Genomic DNA, 17,894 nt, shown 5'->3' on the forward strand with positions numbered 1-17,894 from the left:
GTGCATTTGTCAGCGTGACCGCGTGATCAACGAGCGTCGCTGCTGCTGCATCATGACACGGCGGCCGCACAACAATTGCCCAACGGTCATTGCGGCACTTGTCCGCCACTTTTTATCGGTGGGGTCAAGTGTGCGGCGCACTCGAAGCGCTTAACTGGCCGCTGACAATTTCAGCCAAAGAATTGTGCTGAAAAGAATTTCGTATGTCCCAGAAATGCAAGCGTTGCCAGGCAGTGCAAGTGCCGATTAATGTCGGCTGATATATTGGGTTGTCGAAAAAGTCTTTTCGTATTTATATTTCATTTAAATTTTCAGTGGAAATTTTTGCGCTTTTCAGTAATTTTGAAACAGTTTCAGTGTGATGTTGACGCTTAAAGCCCGTTAGTGCGGCACAAGGTCACATAGGCAATGTAGGAAGTCATTTAATTGTAATTAAGACACCGGATCGCTGCCAACTTGCGTTAGAAACCAATTAAATAGAGTGTGTCTAATGGCTAAATGAAGTGTTGTCATGAATAAAATTAAATAATATGCTGCTGATTTTCTAAATTATCTATGCTTGGATTCGTCAAAGTTTAGAGAGTGGCGAAACGATCAAACATATGAGAAAATATTCGCAAAAGTCTATCTGTTTTAGATACATATATCGCTCCGAAATTTTGCGCGCATTCTTTTCACATTATGCAGCTGCTTATTTAAGAGAATCGTATCACTATAGCGTAAAGCTGTCATACAAACTGAACGATCAAAACTTAGTTCTTGTATGAAAAACTTTTTTGTTTGACGAAACATCTTCACAAAATTTAGAAAAGATTTTTTTCTAATCTAAAGCTACCATATCTTAAGAAATTTTTTAGATCGAACTACTATAGCATATAGCTGCCATATAAACTGACTGATCAAACTCAAGTCCTTGTATGGAAACCCTCTTTATTTGACGAGATACGACGAATGAAAAAAAAAGTTTTTAGATCGAACCACTATAGCATATAGCTGCCATACAAACTGCACAATCAATATCTAGTTCGTGTATGGAAAATTTTTTTATTTGATAAGTTATTTTCATGAAATTCGTCGTGGATTATTTTCTAAGGTAAAATTAGCAATATCCATGAAATTATCGCGATTTTGATGACTATTCATACAAACTGAACTATCAAAATCAAGTACTTGTATCGAAATATCTTTATTTGTGAAGGTTATTCCAGCCTCAGCGCAACCGAAGTTAACGGTTTTTTTGTTTTGAAAATATTAAAAAATAATTATATTTTTTCACCACTTAAAATAGTATTATGCACCACTGTTGCGCTTCAAGTAGTCGCTAAATAAATAAAAAACTTCTTTCTATTATATTTTTTTAGCATTAAACTTGACTGGAGTTGACTGCAAATTCGTTTGTTGGCTTTTGGTTTTAAGATCTGTTTGCGCTCAACTCAAAAAGTGACATTGAAGTTAAAATGTTTTATTTTTTTAAATTTTTTTTATTTTTGTTTCATTACTAAAAAAGTCATAAAACTCCAACCAGTTAAGTGGATTTACGGCTTTGTGCTTTTAGCAAAGTGTAATCACACATTTATAGCTAAACCAGCAACTCTATTTTAATTATTTGCCTAAAATTGGTCATTTCGACTTGAAGACAGCAAATACTAATAATTTGCGAGCGTTTAAAGCTTGGCAAATATTTAAGCGCATAAATTGGGCAAAATAAATATGCGATTCGCTTTCAATTAGCGCGTGAATACAACAATATTGCGCGGAGCTTGGTGTTTATGTGAGACCAGATGTGTTTGACAGGAAAAATGCATTAACTTTAGTTTGTCAAAAAATATTTTTTCTTTGATGGGAGGCTGAAATTTTGGAGCAAATTATTATAATAGCCTTCACAGGGGCGTTTCTTATAGCATAAAAGGGTATGAAAAGATCTTTAATTTGAGTTTAAATGGCCAGTTTGTATGGCAGCTATATGCTATAGTGATCCGATCTAAACAATTTTTTCGGAGATTGTATAATCAAATAAAAAAGTTTGCCATAAGGGACTGCATTTTGATGTTTCATTTTGTATGACAGCTATATGCTGTAGTGATTCCATCTGAACAATTTTTTCGGATAATATAGAGATGTTTTGATCAATCTGCACAAAATTTCGTGAAGATATTTCTTCAAACAAAAAAGTTTTCTGTACAAGGACTTGATTTTTATTGATCAGTTTGTATGGCAGCTATATGCTATATGTAGTTGTCCGATTTCGGTGATTTCGACAAATAAATAGCTTCTTGATAAGAAAAGCATGCTTGCCAAATTTCAGGTTGATATCTCAAAAACTGAGGGACCTTGTTCAGGGTATAAAAAGAGATTAGGCTCGAAAAAGCTATAAGTTTCACTTTATGAAGCATTCAGTAATTTGAGTACTAAAAAGCTAAGCATAACATTGACGTTCAAGTGTAATACAATATGCGTACATATGATATATTTTCATCTCTATATGTGTGTGCAAATCGAATTCAATTTGTAATCGCACAATATTCGCGGCATTGAAATTAATCGGATTACAGACAATTGCGAACTAACAGCGACATTTGTTTTGTAGCTTTTCGCCAAGAAAATAAATTGTAACTGAACGCTTACACGTACATTTGTTGTGGCTGTTTCAGACAGCTGACAAAAAAGCGACCGTATACAGCCTAACACGAAGCTTCATTTAAGAAAAGACAAAAAAAACAAAAAAAATCTAAAAAAATAAAAAAATAAATACAAAAAAAATGAAACAAAAAGTAAAAAAAGTAAAAAAATAAAAAAAAAAACAAAAACACTACAAAAAAAATTTAAAAATAAAAAAATGCAAAAAAAAATAAAAACCAAAAAAAGTTGTAAAACTGAAAAAACATAGATTTCGTGTCTGACAGTTAAACGCGGTTGATGTCATACGAGCGCTGCTGCGGCAGGCGATCGCGCGTCGCTTTGTCGGGCCAAACGATAATCATTCCCAATATTGATGGCGTTCGGCGTTGGCAATCGTCAAAGGGACTTTAAATCATGTAAAAAAAAACAATTAAGCAACGCAACAGTTGTGCAGTTATAAGCTGCTTATGCGCTTATGTGACTTGTTGTTGCTGTTTTGTAGAAAACTTTATAGCCGCACAGCTTTTATGATCGGAGCTGACAGCCACATTTGAAATATAACAACTGAATCATGTTTATAAATAATCAAAATTGAGTTCTTGTATGAAAAACTTTTTCTTATGAGAAAATATCTTCACGAAATTTCGCACGGATTATTGCCATAAACCCAACTATAATATTCAAAGAAGCTGCCATACAAACTATGCGTTAAAAATTTTAGTTATTCTATGAAGAACTTTTTTATTTGATGAGATATCTTCACAAAATTAGGCACAGACTTTTAGATAAACTGAAACTAAAATACCTGAAAAAATTTTCCAGATTGCTCTACTATAGCATATAGCTGCCATATAAATAGAACGATCAAAAATAAATTATTGTAAGGAAAACTTTTTTAATTGACGAGATATCCTATTTTGACAAGAAGGATTTTCTAAGGCAACACATGCCTGAAGAAATTGCTCAAGTCAGACTACTAAATAATATAGCTGTCATACAAACTGAACATCAAAAATGTTCTCTTATGGAAGCTTTTTTTATTTGTGAAGAGTATTACAGTTTCGGTGCAGCCGAAGTTAAAAAATTTTTCTTGTTTTTGTTTTATTTGTTTGATATAAAAAATATATTTCAACAGTTACTTTAAGTTTGTCCACAACAATTGTTCAATTTTGTCTAATACCAGCAAGAATAAGTAAACATAATGAATTTATTGAAACTTAGTACCAGTCAATACTAATAATTGAATAAAATAAAAAATCTTTAACATAGGATATGTTTATATAAGTAGCACCACACAACAAAAAAAATTATAAATGCCTATAAAAACGACATAAATATAATAGCTTCACAAAACCAACAAAAAAAGCAGGCAAGACCAAATTACACCCACAGCTAAAAATAGCTAAACCGAATGCTACAAATTACATGAAAAAATAAATACAAATAAACTTAATGAATAATAAAACATTGAACTGTAAAAAGATACCATTCAATAAGCCATTGACCCTAATCGCCACAGAAATGATACACAAACAAAATGTGAGCAAAGAAATCAGCACCATGTGTCAAGGGCATGGGTGAGCCAAAGAGCTTTTGTACCTTTTTATATACGCATTGAACCAATATGAGCATAACACAAGCTCAATATGTAGGTGTATGTTTGTCAGTGTTTAAGAAAAATATAAAATAAGCAAAAATTAATACCAGAAATTGTGTTAATAAAAAATTGTCTAAAATTTCTCGAGAGAAAAATTAGCAATAAACACAATAACAACAATAAAAAATAAATAAAAATAATAGAAATGATAGTCGTGTAAATTAATATAAAGAAATTTGCATTTGAAAGCGCGCAAACCGCCAAAGCAATAATGTGCGAACAGCACGCGGAAGCCATTCACAGACACACACACACACACACATTCAGATATTTTCTCATTTACATGCATTAACGTAGTTTATAGGCCAATGAATGGAAATTGAAAGGAGAAAATTTGTGTTGTGTAGCGAAAAGTGAAATCTTGATATATACAGCCATGTCACAATCACAACGCCGAGTCGCCACAATGATAATAATGGTGATTCTACCGCTAAGTTGCACATTGTCACCATAAAATGATAATAATAACATTTTATTTCTTTGTGCATATGCAAAGGTCAGCCGTTAGGTAGCCGTGTTAGTCAAGTTCATGAAGGGAAAATTCTAAAATTCTGGGTCAATGGAGCAATAAAAGTGAAAAGATACAGTTGATGTTTACTAATGAGAAGAAAACAACAAAGAGGACAATAAAATAAAGAAAAACAAAAAAAAAAACGTTAACTTCGGTTGCAACGCAGCAAACATACACTTCACAAACATACACTGGAAAATTTCTTGGATATTGTTTACTTTACCTTTGCAAATAATCCATGTTAAATTTTGTGAAGATGTCTCGTTAAATAAAATTTTTTTCCTTAAATTCACTTGTATGTTTTTTTGTAATTTTTTATAGTTAATTGGCTTGCTTGGCGATGAGTGGGAGGTGCTTTAGGCGATAGAAAAAAGAAGAAGCGGGCAGCTGACGACTTCGACTTCGATTCAGCGCCTCTTCATATAATGTGTCAATGCTGAATATGCCAAAATAAGTCGACTAAATGTGAATACAAGAAAAAGCAAACAAAAAAAAAAAACTAATCACTTGCTGCATACACATCATACTTCAAACGAAGTGGCCGGAATAATACTTGCAAAGTTTGTTGCTTGAGTCTTTCGTTTTGCCACTGCGTCAGCATGCAGCTGTGCGCTTTATTACAACAACAACAGCAAAAATGTGTGTTTTCAGCTGTGCGACAGTGTTAGCTGCGCATTCGCTCGAAAATTAACCCAACGTTTGCACTTTCTTTTGTACTTTTTGCGCTTCCACTGAACTGTCGCGCTCCCACACGCAATGTGATCGTTTGAGATTTGGCTGGCATGCATGCGCACTCTGCGCTCGCTACCGGGTTGACTGAGCAGCCACTTATGACCATTTGTGCTTACTAATGACCCAGTTTTTTCCCTGTTTTCTTGTTGTTTTTGTGGTTTCTGTTTTCATGTGTCTTTCTTCCCACTGCCAAGTAAATTTACGCTGTCCAATTTGTTGGTTTTTTCTACAAAAAAACGCACACTTACAAAAGTCAGTTGCGGTGACGCAGCCTTACAACACCAGCGCCACCACACGTCTGCGCCGCGCCAGCACCGAGAGTTGACCAAACTGGTCTTGGAAACTGTGTCAATAATGGGACGCGCGTTGGGCGTGCACGGGCCGGAGAGTCGCCGCGAGCGCGTCCAGCGAAAAGACGCGAAACGGCGGGTGGCGTGAACTAAAAACGAAAGAGTAAACATACGGTTCGCTCGGCGCTCGGTGGTGGGCACAAGAAATGGGTCGCCACTGCCGCGCCGCCAGCGTAAGCGCAGCTGCTATAGCTCACATTAAATGCATGCAACCCGGAACTCTTTGTGGCAAGCACTGTCAGCCGTGCTTTACATGCACATAAATAAACGCAAGTGAATGGCGCGGTATGGCGCGGCGCGTCGCTGTGGTCAACGCAATAGTTGGCTGGCCGGCGCAATAAATAATGTTACAGACGCTGTTGCGTATGTGTGCATGTAATGGCGGCGCGCATGCAAATGGGCTTGGCCGATTTTTACCAAATTCATTAGAAAAAGTGTGTGATGTTGTGAAATGACTGCGACAGTTTGATTTGATGGATTGCGGAGATAAACGATTGACAGGCGATATTTTTCTTTTGAAATGCGCTAAATAGCGCTTAAACGAGTGTGTGTGTGTGTGTAAGCGTTTATGTGTTTACCTTTCATATTTTCACTTTAAGAATTTACTGTGCATAGCTTTTAGATTGTATATACATACGTACGTGGTAATTGACATCTGAGCTCAGCAGTTAGTTGGTCGCATGCGCTTGACTTGCACTGCCTGGAAAAGCTGCTTGTCTTTGAATATAAGTGTGGCACTCACGATATGGATTGGGTGATGATTATGACAATGTTGGCTTTAAGTACTTAGAGGTTACTCTTTGGCTCAAAACAAATTTCATAGAAATTTTATATTCAAAACATGAAAGCCTCAGAAAATATTAAAATAGCCTCTCCATAAGTTGATCAAATTTGACTCGGACTGACCTAATTATACTGTACTACGAATCGATAAAAAGCATTTTTTTCTATATTGTTCGACCTTTTTTCTGTACCTGTGAAATTCGATAATCATACGTTCAAAATATAATATTAAATTAATTAAAATTTTTTAAATTCAAGTTTGGGGTTAAGAATTGTAAATTGAATTAAATTGAGACTAAAAAAATTCTATTTGAATTTTAAATAATATGCTTAGGATTCTTTTTCAAATTTGAGATTCATGTTTTTTAGCATGATAATTAACTAAAATCAAAATGATAATCAATCACGAAAAAAGCTTTACAAATCAATTTGTGACAAGAGAAAGAAGCACAGCAGCAGAAGAATTAAGAAAAGTGCATTCCTCGTCTTTGTATTGTTAAGCAACATAAAAGAAAAAGAACTTCATCATCTAAAAAAAAAAAGTCCGTCAGTAGTAACAACCTGTGCCGAAACGCTTGAAAATGATTAGTGATGGACAAGCGCTTGCCCACATGACCACATAATTGCATACAGTCACAAATATACACACATACACATATGTGTATTTTTCTAAAAACTTTGTATGTATGTGTCGTGAAACTTTCATTTATAGGAATTTTTTAATTCCCTTCGAATGCTGGAAGTATTTTACAGCTCAATGTGGCTACTGGCACATTCATCGCTGCTGAGCAAGAGCTGAGCTCCAGCATGCCACAACTACAGTATGGCTTCTTAATCTTGAAACTTTTAAGTGCACAGTAATTGAGGTCACCTGTCAATATGCTTGGTATTTTTTCAAATTACAATAAGAAAAAGTTAACACGGTGTTAGCATACCCTTCTCAATTATAGATACTTTTCATTCAAGAAGTTGATATTGACCGTTCAGTTTGTATGGCAGCTATGTGCTATAGTGATCCGATCTAGAAAATTCATTCAGATATTGTAACGTTACCTTAGGCCATACTCTATGTCAGATTTCTATTAAAATAAAAGAGTTTTTCATACCAGCACTTAATTTTAAACGTTCAGTTTGTATGAGAGCTATATGCTATACTGATCCGATCTAATTAAAATTTTCAAGAATTGTAACTTTGTCTTGGATAATAATCCATGCAAGATTTCGTTAAGATATCTTCTCAAATAAACAAGTTTTTCATACAAGAACTTTTTTTCGAACGTTCAGCTTGTATGGCAGCGATATGCTATAGTTACACGATCTTAAAAATTTTTACGGAGGTGATGACGTTTTTTTAAAAAATATGCTATGCCAAATTTTGTAAAGATATATTTTCAAACAAAAAAGTTTTTCGTACAAGAACTTGTTTTCGAACGTTCAGTTCGTATGACAGGTATAGTCTATAGTTTTCCGTTCTGAACAATTTCTTCAGATATTGTAGTATTGCTTTGAGAAATACTGTATGTCAAATTTTATAACGTTACCTTGTCAAATAAAAAAGTTTTTCATACAAGTAGAGAAATACTCTCGTCGTTGAGTTCTTGTGCCAACTGTCGGAACATAAATATAAATGTAATGCTTGCAACAAATAAGCCCTTCTAACATACGTGTATATGCTTTCAGCTAAGAGTTGAGTAACATGCGAGTATCAATATATATATTTACGTTACGATGACCCACAAATCGACCATATCTGCTGTCAAGTACCCCATGCTGTCCGCCAAACAGTTCGTCAAATGAAAAGTAAACAAATCAAACAAAAAAGGTTGTAATGGCCGCCAGACACATTTAATTCAATTTGTTTGTGATTTCTGCTGCATAATGATGATGATGACGATGATGAACTTTGTAGCACGAAGGCGACCGAAAAAGGCATTGCATTGAACTTGACGCGCGCGCGCGCCAGTCAATGTTAGACGCGCAAAAGGCGGACGCCCAAACATGTTGTAAGCTTATTGTGTACGTTGGCCAACAACAGTAAGAGCAACAAGCATAACAGCGGCGCGATGTAGTGACAGCTGGAAAAAAGCGCTATACAACGAAACAAAATGAAATGGAATGGCATGGACTGGAATGGTGTGGCGCAACAAGCAGCTGTGGGCAGACGAACCGCGAAAAAAACCCAAACCGGAAAATCGCTGCAATGCATTTTCCGCAGCGCCGCCGAAAAGTGGCAGCCACCAACAAAAGGGAGCGAAGATGGCGCACACACGCACACTAAAAAAACAAAAACAGCTGGACACACACACAGACACATAGGCAGCCACATGTACGGTCGCGCATATACAAGCACGAGCTGCGTTGCCATAAATTGCCAATATATGCAAACAGCGCGCTTTGATGTTGTTATTTTTGTTAGCGCGTTGGCATGTTGCATGCAGTGTTGGCGCACCGCGTTGCTGCGTCACTGCGTGGCACGCCAACGCGGTGGCGGAAATTAATGTAATTGCACAGCCAGTGAGTCAAAAGTGCAATACGCGCGCGCGTCGCTTTGAGAATTGCCGGTAGTTGCAGTTATTATTATTATTATTGCTTTTGTTGTTGTTGTACTTATGATTGCTGCTTGTTTGCTTAAACGGTTTGGCGCGCTGCTATGGCACGTTTGTGTATTGTCTGTGTGTGTGCTCACAGGCGTGCCGTTGCCTGGTGTCCCGAACTTTGCGCTGCCGCAGCGCATAACGGTCGCTTTGTTTGCTGCGGCAAGCGTGCAATCCGAAAAGCCACCCAGCCAGTTAGTTAGTCAGTCCAGTTTGGCTGCCGGCTGCTTTTGGGCTGATGTCTTGTTGACAGTTTGACTGCCCACAATTTCGGGCAACAATTTGTTGTTGTTGTGCTGGTTGTAACTATGCAATCGTTGAAAAGCGTAACTATTGTTTGCAGCAAATGTGTTGTTGTTGGTTGTTTTTGGGTATAAGTTGTCGGCAGTTGTTTTAATTGTTATTGTTGCTGTTGTTACTGTTGCTGTTGTAATGTTGTTCGTAATATTTAGGGTTTTCTACTTATCTGAAGTTTTACTTGTTGTCGAAATTATCATTATTATTGTTGTTGTTATAATTGTTGTTGATATTTTTGTTGTTGTTTTTTGCAGCAAATGATTCTACTTGGCTGTAGTTGTTATACTTCCTGTTGTGTTTGTTGTTTTATTATTATTATTGTTGTAGTTGTTGTTGCCAACTGTTTTGTTTTCTGCTTGCGTACAGTTGTAGTTGTTGAAGTAATTGTTGTTGTTATTATTTTTGCCGTTTTTTATTATTTTGCGGGTTTTTATTTTTGTTGTTTTGTTATTATTGCTGTTGTTTTTATTATTATTGCTGCCGTTTTTTATTATTGTTGTTGTTGTTGCGTTTCTCCAGCGCATGCTTGTCGGTTTTCCATGCATTTCTATTTTTATATTCGGTTTCTGGTTGCCTACTTTTGTTGTTGTTGTTGTGCTTGTTGCAGTGGCTGTTGTCGCTAACCGCCGTTTTACTTTCACTTTTCATTCGTTGCATTTAACACATTTTAAACAGCACATTAACAGAGGAGTTGCCACGGTTTCCAGTTGGGTGGTGCGCACAAGCACACGCTTCAGACCACTCCGCACCCACACAACTACACACACATAAATGTTGTATTTTCGTGTGCATGTACACACGTAGTCGCTGTCAACACACGCTTTTCCATCTGCATTGCGACTTTTGTATGTGCGTCCACGCTTTGATTTATAATTGCTTGCCTGACAGCTATTTTTGCAGCGATTTTAATGAAAGAAACGAATAACTGCATTTTTATACCCTGTACAAGATATATTGAGTTTGGCATGAACCAGTCGCTGAGTTTTTGAGATATCGTTCTGAAATTTTGCACATGTCATTTTCTCTCCAAAACCTGCTCAGATGTCAGAACCGACGATATCAGACCACTATAGCATATAGCTGCCATACAAACTGAACGATCAAAATCATACCCTTGTGCTGAAAACTTTTTTATTTGACGAGGTATCTTCACGAAATTTGGCATGCGGCACTAACTAAGACTTCGCAACAATATCTTAAGAAATTTTCTAGATCCGACTACTATAGCATATAGCTGCCATACAAAGTCAATGACAAAAATCATACCTTTGTATGGAATCTTATTTATTTGTGCAGATATTAACACGAAATTTGGCACGGATTAATTTTCAAGACAACGTTTTATACTCCGAAGAAATTGTTCAGATCAGACTATAGCATATAGCTGCCATACAAGCCGAACGATCAAAGTACAACCTTGTATGGAAAACTTCTTCATTTTCCGAGATATCCACATGAAATTTGGCGCGAATTAGTTTGCAAGATAGTGGTATAATTTCTGACAAATATGTTTAGATCGGACCACTATAACATATAGCTGCCATAAACATCTTTCCATAACCTTCTATGCTATAAGAAATTCTCTTGTAGTATTATAACTTCGGTGTTGCCAATCAGTTGGTTTTCATATTCAAACACATATTATATTTCCTGACGATAAAGTTATATCTCCAGTGTCCAATTAGTTGGCTACAAAATCTACAGAATCCAATTATTTGCCTACCAATTCAGTGATATTGGTGAAAAGAATTAACGCGCTGCATTTCTTTTCATCATAGAATGCAATTATGAATCAATCGTCTTGGTGAAAGTAGTCCAAGGAGGTTTTCGAAACTTCTGTTTCGTTATAAACACTCGCTTAAAGATAAAGAAGTTTTAGTAATAAGGCCTGTTGGATATTCAAGTGATTATTGAACCCGAAAAACTTGCAAGGCAGGTTACAAAAAAATCAGCTTTCTTAATAAAAAAAATCGAGCAGAAGAGAGCACATGTTGAGACAGTTTGGCTAGTTTCCATATATTGCCAAACTATCATAAGAGATATTTGACACATTTCCTCTTGGTTTTGAAGATCCGACGTTTTCGAGCCAAATTTTGTTTAGCGATGAGACCCATTTCTGGCTCAATGGGTATGTAAACAAGCGAAATTGCCACATTTGGGACGAAAATCAGCCTGAAGAGATTCAAGAGCTGCCATTTCAACCAACGATTTGGTGTGATTTGTGGGCCGGTGAAATCATTGGTCCATATTTCTTAAAAATGATGCCGGTCAATGATGACCGCTATTGCTCCATGATAACCGACTATTTGATGCCTGAAATTGAAACTCGTGATCCCGATGACATTTGGTTTCAACAAAACGGCGCCACTTCCGGCACATCGCATCAATTAATGTATTTATTGAGAAAACACTTCGTTGGGCAGTTTTCACATTTTGGGCCGGTCAATTGGCCACCAAGATCGTGTTATATCACACCGTTAGAAGTTTTCCTGTTATGATATGAAAAGTCTGAAGTCTACGCGAACGATCGCGATTCGATTCAGGCCCTTTAGCAAAACATCACGAGTGTCATTCGCCAGTTACCAGTTTAAATGCTCGAACGAGTCATCGAAAATTGGACTCAACGGATGGACCATCTGAGGCATAGCGGCGGCCAACATTTGAAAGAGATAATCTTCAGAAAATGAATGCCAAAAATGTTCTATTGAATGTAAATATACATTCTTCAATAAATTTGAAGTTTCTGTATTTTTTCTTTAAAAAAAAGGTAGGGAGCCTCGAAATGGTGCTCTTTGTGAGAAAAACTTGACAATTTCTTCCACTTTATTCTTCTTCTTCTTCATGATAGCTAATAGCTACTAGCACTACAGTAACAAACCTAATAAATCTTAAAAAATTGTCTGTGAAAAAGTTTTGAAAAACCCAATATCAGCAAAAAGCAGACCGCCAACTTCAAAATCGCCAAATCATTTGATCTCAATTTAATTGAACTCTAATTAAATTTGGCATCAAATGCTATTTTTTCAAGCAATTAGTCTTATCACACTTGACTTTATTAAATCTTGCAATAAACTGACTTCTACTTCTACTTCCAATTGCAGCGCTTCACATTACTTTTAAACACACACAGAGAGTGAGACACCTGTGGAGCTACGATATGGACTCTTACTTAACAGAAATCAAACAATTGCGGATACCGCGCCCGAAATTTGAACCCAACGGCAGTCCGCCAAACACCTGGCACCGCCTGGTGAGGCCGTATACGCCGCCACGCGACTATCACTTGCTAACCAATGAGATAATCACCACCGCAAGCGCGTTGCATCCGAATCGGAGTTACCAGGGTGGCGCGGAGGAGTTCCGACCAACGTTGCACGAAAAAATGTAAGCAGCTTTGCACAGCACACCGCACCAGCGCCGCTAACCACGACCACTACAATCATACACAACCTTAGCGCCGCAATCTTGATGCTTTCCATTGGTGTAATTAATGAAATCCACTTGGTGAATGGCAAGGGTGTCAAGTGTCGGTGTAGAAAAGAAAGAAAATATTGAAGTAAACGTAGTAGGTAAGCGGTAGCTGCGCAGGGCATGTGCGGCTGAGTGCAGTGAGCGATTCAAAGTGATGAGGATAATGAGCAGAATTAATTTTACGCACGCTATTATTAAACTATATATATACATATCTATATACGAAATACATACATATATGTTAGCTTACATATGTATATGCTTATATTCAAACGACTAGGACCATATGTCTTTAATATAGTTTAAGAAGTTATGTGAATTTAAGGGTTTCACCAACAGCTGGTGAAAATAATATTTTTTATTTGTATATTTACGGTAATTTGTGAATATTGACCCAATAAAATTATTGATTTTATTTGTAAAGAAGAATGGTGTGGTTTACATAATGAAATTGAAAGCCAAATGAGGTAAGAATCCTTACAAAATTTCGTGAAAATATCTCGTCAAACGAAAAAGTTTTCCATACAAAGACTTTAGTTCGATCGGTCAGTTCGTATGGCAGCACTATAGCATAGTCTTGCAATCTGCACAATTTATTCGGAGATTATGGAGTTGCATTAGAAAATAATTTTTGCCAAATTTTGTTAAGATACCTTTTTAAAGTTCTCTGAGGCCCATTCACAGAGGATGGAGTAAGGAAAGTTCTCTGAGCGCCTTTCACTTGTCTGTGACCGAAAACGATTATTTCACATATTGCTCAAGCAGCTCACTATTTACGGTTCAAGTATCCTCTGGGTAGCCAAAAAATCTCCGTTTCAAGGCAAGCTAAGATCAAAAGGCGAATCATCCCTTTTTTGATGTAAATTTGCTGTGGGATCCGTGGATGAAGATCTAGCTACAATGCGCATCAAAGCTAAGTTCTTCAACATGTTGATGATTTGCGCACATGCCCCGACTGAAGAGAAGGATGATATGACCAAAGATATCTACTATGAGAGTTGCCCCCGCCAAGATGTAAAAATCGTGCGTGGCGACTTTAACATCAGGGTGGACAATGAAGGTATCTTTGGCCCAACGGTCGGTACATTCAGCCTCCATGATACAACATCCGGGAATGTGTGGAGGCTGATCGACTTCGCCGGGGCTCGAAGTATGGATATCTTTAGTATTATATTGCAGAATAGAAAAATTGATCAAGCTGCCTGACTCTCTCCGGATAGAAAAGCCACCAACCAGTTGTGTTGTGATAGACGGAAGACACGTCTCCCGTGTTTTAGCGGTGCGTACGCTCCGAGGTTCTAACATTGACTCGGACCACTATCTTGTTGCAGCCAAGATGCGCACTCGCCTCTGTGCAGCAAAAAAAGCACGTCAACAAACACAAGGACTGCAATCACACAGACAGCGCAATGATTTTCTACTCAGCTTGCACTCCTTCTCTCTTACTCAGCAACTCGATATAAGGGAACTGTGGGACGGCTGCTAAAAAGAACAGCTGGTACGATGAGGAGTGTCGTGTCGCACTGGAGAACAGACACAGGCTACCTCGCAACGTTACAATCGACCACAATACGTGCGGGATGAGATAGATACCGAGAGATGAAGAGGGAAGCGACACGCAATTGTAGACAAAAAAGAGAGAGGCCGAAATGTGTGAGTACGAAGAGCTTGACAAGCTGGCCGACAGGGGTAATGCTTGAAACTTCTACGAAAAGATGTGGCGACTAACAAAAGGTGGTTACAATAGTGTGGCCTTAGACCTGGAAAAACTACAATCGACCTAAGATTTACCATGTGCTAAATCAAGTCAAAAAAGAGGATCGACACGCACCACCTCTTCGTCGACTTCATAGCTGCTTTGACAGCACGAAAAGGAGCTGCCTTTATGCCGCTATGTCTGAATTCGGTATCCACTTTAAACTATGTAATACGGCTGTGTAAACTGATGTTGAGCATTACCATAAGCTCCGTCATGATCGGTAAGAACCTCTCCGAGCCACTCGATACCAAACCAGGTTTCAGACAAGACGGTTCTCTATTATGCGACTGCTTCAATCTACTACTGGAGATCGAGTTGCAGAGCTGTATAGAGAGGGTGTAATCTTCTTCAAGAGCGTACAATTGCTGACGTATAATTATAATAATCTGACAGATTCTAATTAGAACTAAAATGTGCTTTTAAGCGATCATCAAAATATAAACAAGATATTTACGAGAAAAAACTAAAAAAAGGTTAGTTGATTGATTAAAAATACGTGTAGAATTAACATCCACCAAATGGGCACATAAAGTCATAATTATACATATATATATATATGTACATATATGTATGTATATATTTGGTATTTCATAAGGCTGTGTTTCATCATATTTCTCATAAACTAACAATTGTCAAAGCTGTATGAAAACTCGCCAAACTTTCTAGCACGCCCATATTATATTATAACCACCCTAATGTGTATATAATATGCTTCCCTTTAATACAGTGCTAAATGCTGCTAAAAGTTGTTGCGTATATGTGTGTATAAGTATTTTTTTCATTGTGTGTTCTGTATGCACTTCGCTACTCACCGCATCTTGTTCGTATTCCGAGTGTGGTATTTGAGTTTCACTGCCTCTACGGGACCTATGGTCATCACAGCCGTATTCCTAGAGACACAAAAATAAGTAGATGATTGGCAACGAAAAATATGTGTAATGCGTCTTTGAACAAAGGAGAAATTATATTATTTTTTATGATAACGAACAGTATTCGTGTTTGCAAACTAAAACAATAACAACAACACATACATACACACCACTGATTAGGCAACTGCTGGCGCTGTGAACATTTTTTGATGAATACATTTTAGGTATTCATAAGAAGTTCTCAGCACCAGACGTATTTAAGTTACAAATATACATACATACATACATTTAAAATAATAAAATTTTCGCAAAACCAAAGAATACATCCAATACAGTAAAAATATAATGGATTTATTTAGTAACTAATGTCATATTATTAATAACTTGAATCATTTTTGCTAGTTTGAAATAGTTCAAATACAGACATTCAGAAAATATGAAGAAAATAATCGACTCTAACACACACACAAGTAAAAAGTAACGAAAAATGTATTTATATACAAATGCGCTACGTTTAAGAGCAGGAACGCTTGCAGAGTTCGTGGAGTAACATGAAAAAGCAGTTGAATATAATTTATAAAAAAATGAGATTCTGCTGCTTTAAGGGCAAAATTGTTACGTTTTCTTGCAATTATAAATAACAACTAATTAACTTCGGTTGCAACGGCGCTAATAATACCTAAATATTGCTGACATGAATCTGATTTTGTTCGTTCCGTTCGTATGGCAGCTACATGCTATAGTGGTTCGATCTGAGCAATTTCTTCGGAGATTACAGCGATGTCTGAGATCGTGATCTGACATCTGATCAACAATAAGGGCCTACGTGCCTCACAGGGCGTGCAACAACCGAATTATTCCAAGAAAAGTTTGGAGATTCGATTATTTCAAGAAATTGTGAGATTGAATGGCCTCCAAGAAGTTGTGATTTAACACCTTTAGACTACTGTTTGTGGGGTTATTTGAAGTCATTGGTCTTTAGCAGTAAACCAGACCGCCGTCAAGCTTTAGAAGTCAGTATTGAACGTTCTATAGCAATCATGGCACACGATTTGATTCAGTGGAAAGAGTACTCGAAAATAAGGTTCAACGAATTCGTGCCTGCAAACGAAGTCGTGGCGGCCATTTGAATTTTGTTTTATTCCGAACTTAACTGTATCGATTGTACTTCACACTAAGGTAAATATATTTGAATTTCCTTAACTTAACGAACTTTTTTTAAGATTACTTCACTTGATTTAATTTTATTAATTTTTATTAATTTTCTGCATTTTTTCTGCTCACAAACGTAGCGTCTAACTGTAAATCAAATCAAATTAAAATATAAGACGAAAGATATGAATGGTCTCCATAGTAGACATAACCTAGGCAAAGGAAACTTGTTTTCCATATGTGAGACAGTTTGGCCTGCCATCGAATGTCAATTTTATCAAGTTTGGTTTAAACGTAGTTTAATACAAATGTAAGTTAATTTATCCTAATGAAAATCTCTAAACATTTCCGAAAAATTTTTGCACTGGTGTGTTTTAAAAAAGTGACAGAGACGAAAATATATTTAGAGTGACTGAGAATATACGCTTAAAACAAAAGCTGCAAACTTGTGAAAGGGTAAAAAGTCCATGAGATAGAGAGAGATAGTGAGTGTATGCACGCTAGGAAAGCGCGAATGTTAAGGCTATGCGCATAGTGACTCTTATGCACCGTGCGAAATATTTGTAAAGGCAACTAGATTTTCTTTAATAAGGAAAATATAGTGACATATTTACGTTATAAATTATTTGGTAATTTACTCTTTATATTTATTCGTTTCTTCATTGGGTTCTCTAATTGGTATTTAACCAGAATAATGGTTTAATACTGTGCATATTTAAAAAGTTTCCAAACTTATTACACTTTTGCCAAGTCTATTTTACGCCAAGACTTCGAAAATGTTACTTTTTCAGATGAGCAAAAATTTAATTTTGATGGTCTGGACAGAAACGACAAATACTGATCTAAAAACTTTCCCAAGGTCTCTCAAGGTTTGATTCCAATATGTTTTGTTTCTACCAAATGGACTCAGAGTATTATAAGCCGCTTTTGAATGAAGTTTTGGTGACCACAGCAGAAGATTTTGCTGATATTTAGTTAATTTTTTAGCATCATAACACAGTGATTGAACGGTCGAAGAAGACTAAAGAGTTTTTTTTGGAAACCAAAGTTATTTCCAAACTAGAATGTCAGCTCTGAGCTCAGATTAACTGTCACTTGGT

At 36.7% G+C, this 17,894-nt stretch overlaps 2 protein-coding genes across 5 annotated transcripts in view; one reads left to right on the top strand and one right to left on the bottom strand.

The window, feature by feature from the left end:
* LOC120778709 overlaps nucleotides 1-13,443 on the top strand; it is a 62,448-nt gene extending 49,005 nt beyond the window's left edge. For all 4 annotated transcript variants that reach the window (XM_040110670.1, XM_040110671.1, XM_040110673.1 and 1 more), the window contains one exon: nucleotides 12,645-13,443. In XM_040110670.1, the coding sequence (XP_039966604.1) occupies nucleotides 12,645-12,931 (287 nt within the window). In that variant the 3' untranslated portion in view covers nucleotides 12,932-13,443. The remainder of the gene's footprint in view (nucleotides 1-12,644) is intronic.
* LOC120778707 overlaps nucleotides 1-17,894 on the bottom strand; it is a 111,571-nt gene that overhangs the window by 38,276 nt on the left and 55,401 nt on the right. The window contains 1 exon segment of the mRNA XM_040110668.1: nucleotides 15,586-15,663. Within this exon segment, the coding sequence (XP_039966602.1) occupies nucleotides 15,586-15,663 (78 nt within the window).

This window comes from Bactrocera tryoni, chromosome 5 (assembly GCF_016617805.1).
Source record: "Bactrocera tryoni isolate S06 chromosome 5, CSIRO_BtryS06_freeze2, whole genome shotgun sequence".
Classification (NCBI taxonomy): Eukaryota; Metazoa; Arthropoda; class Insecta; order Diptera; family Tephritidae; genus Bactrocera; species Bactrocera tryoni.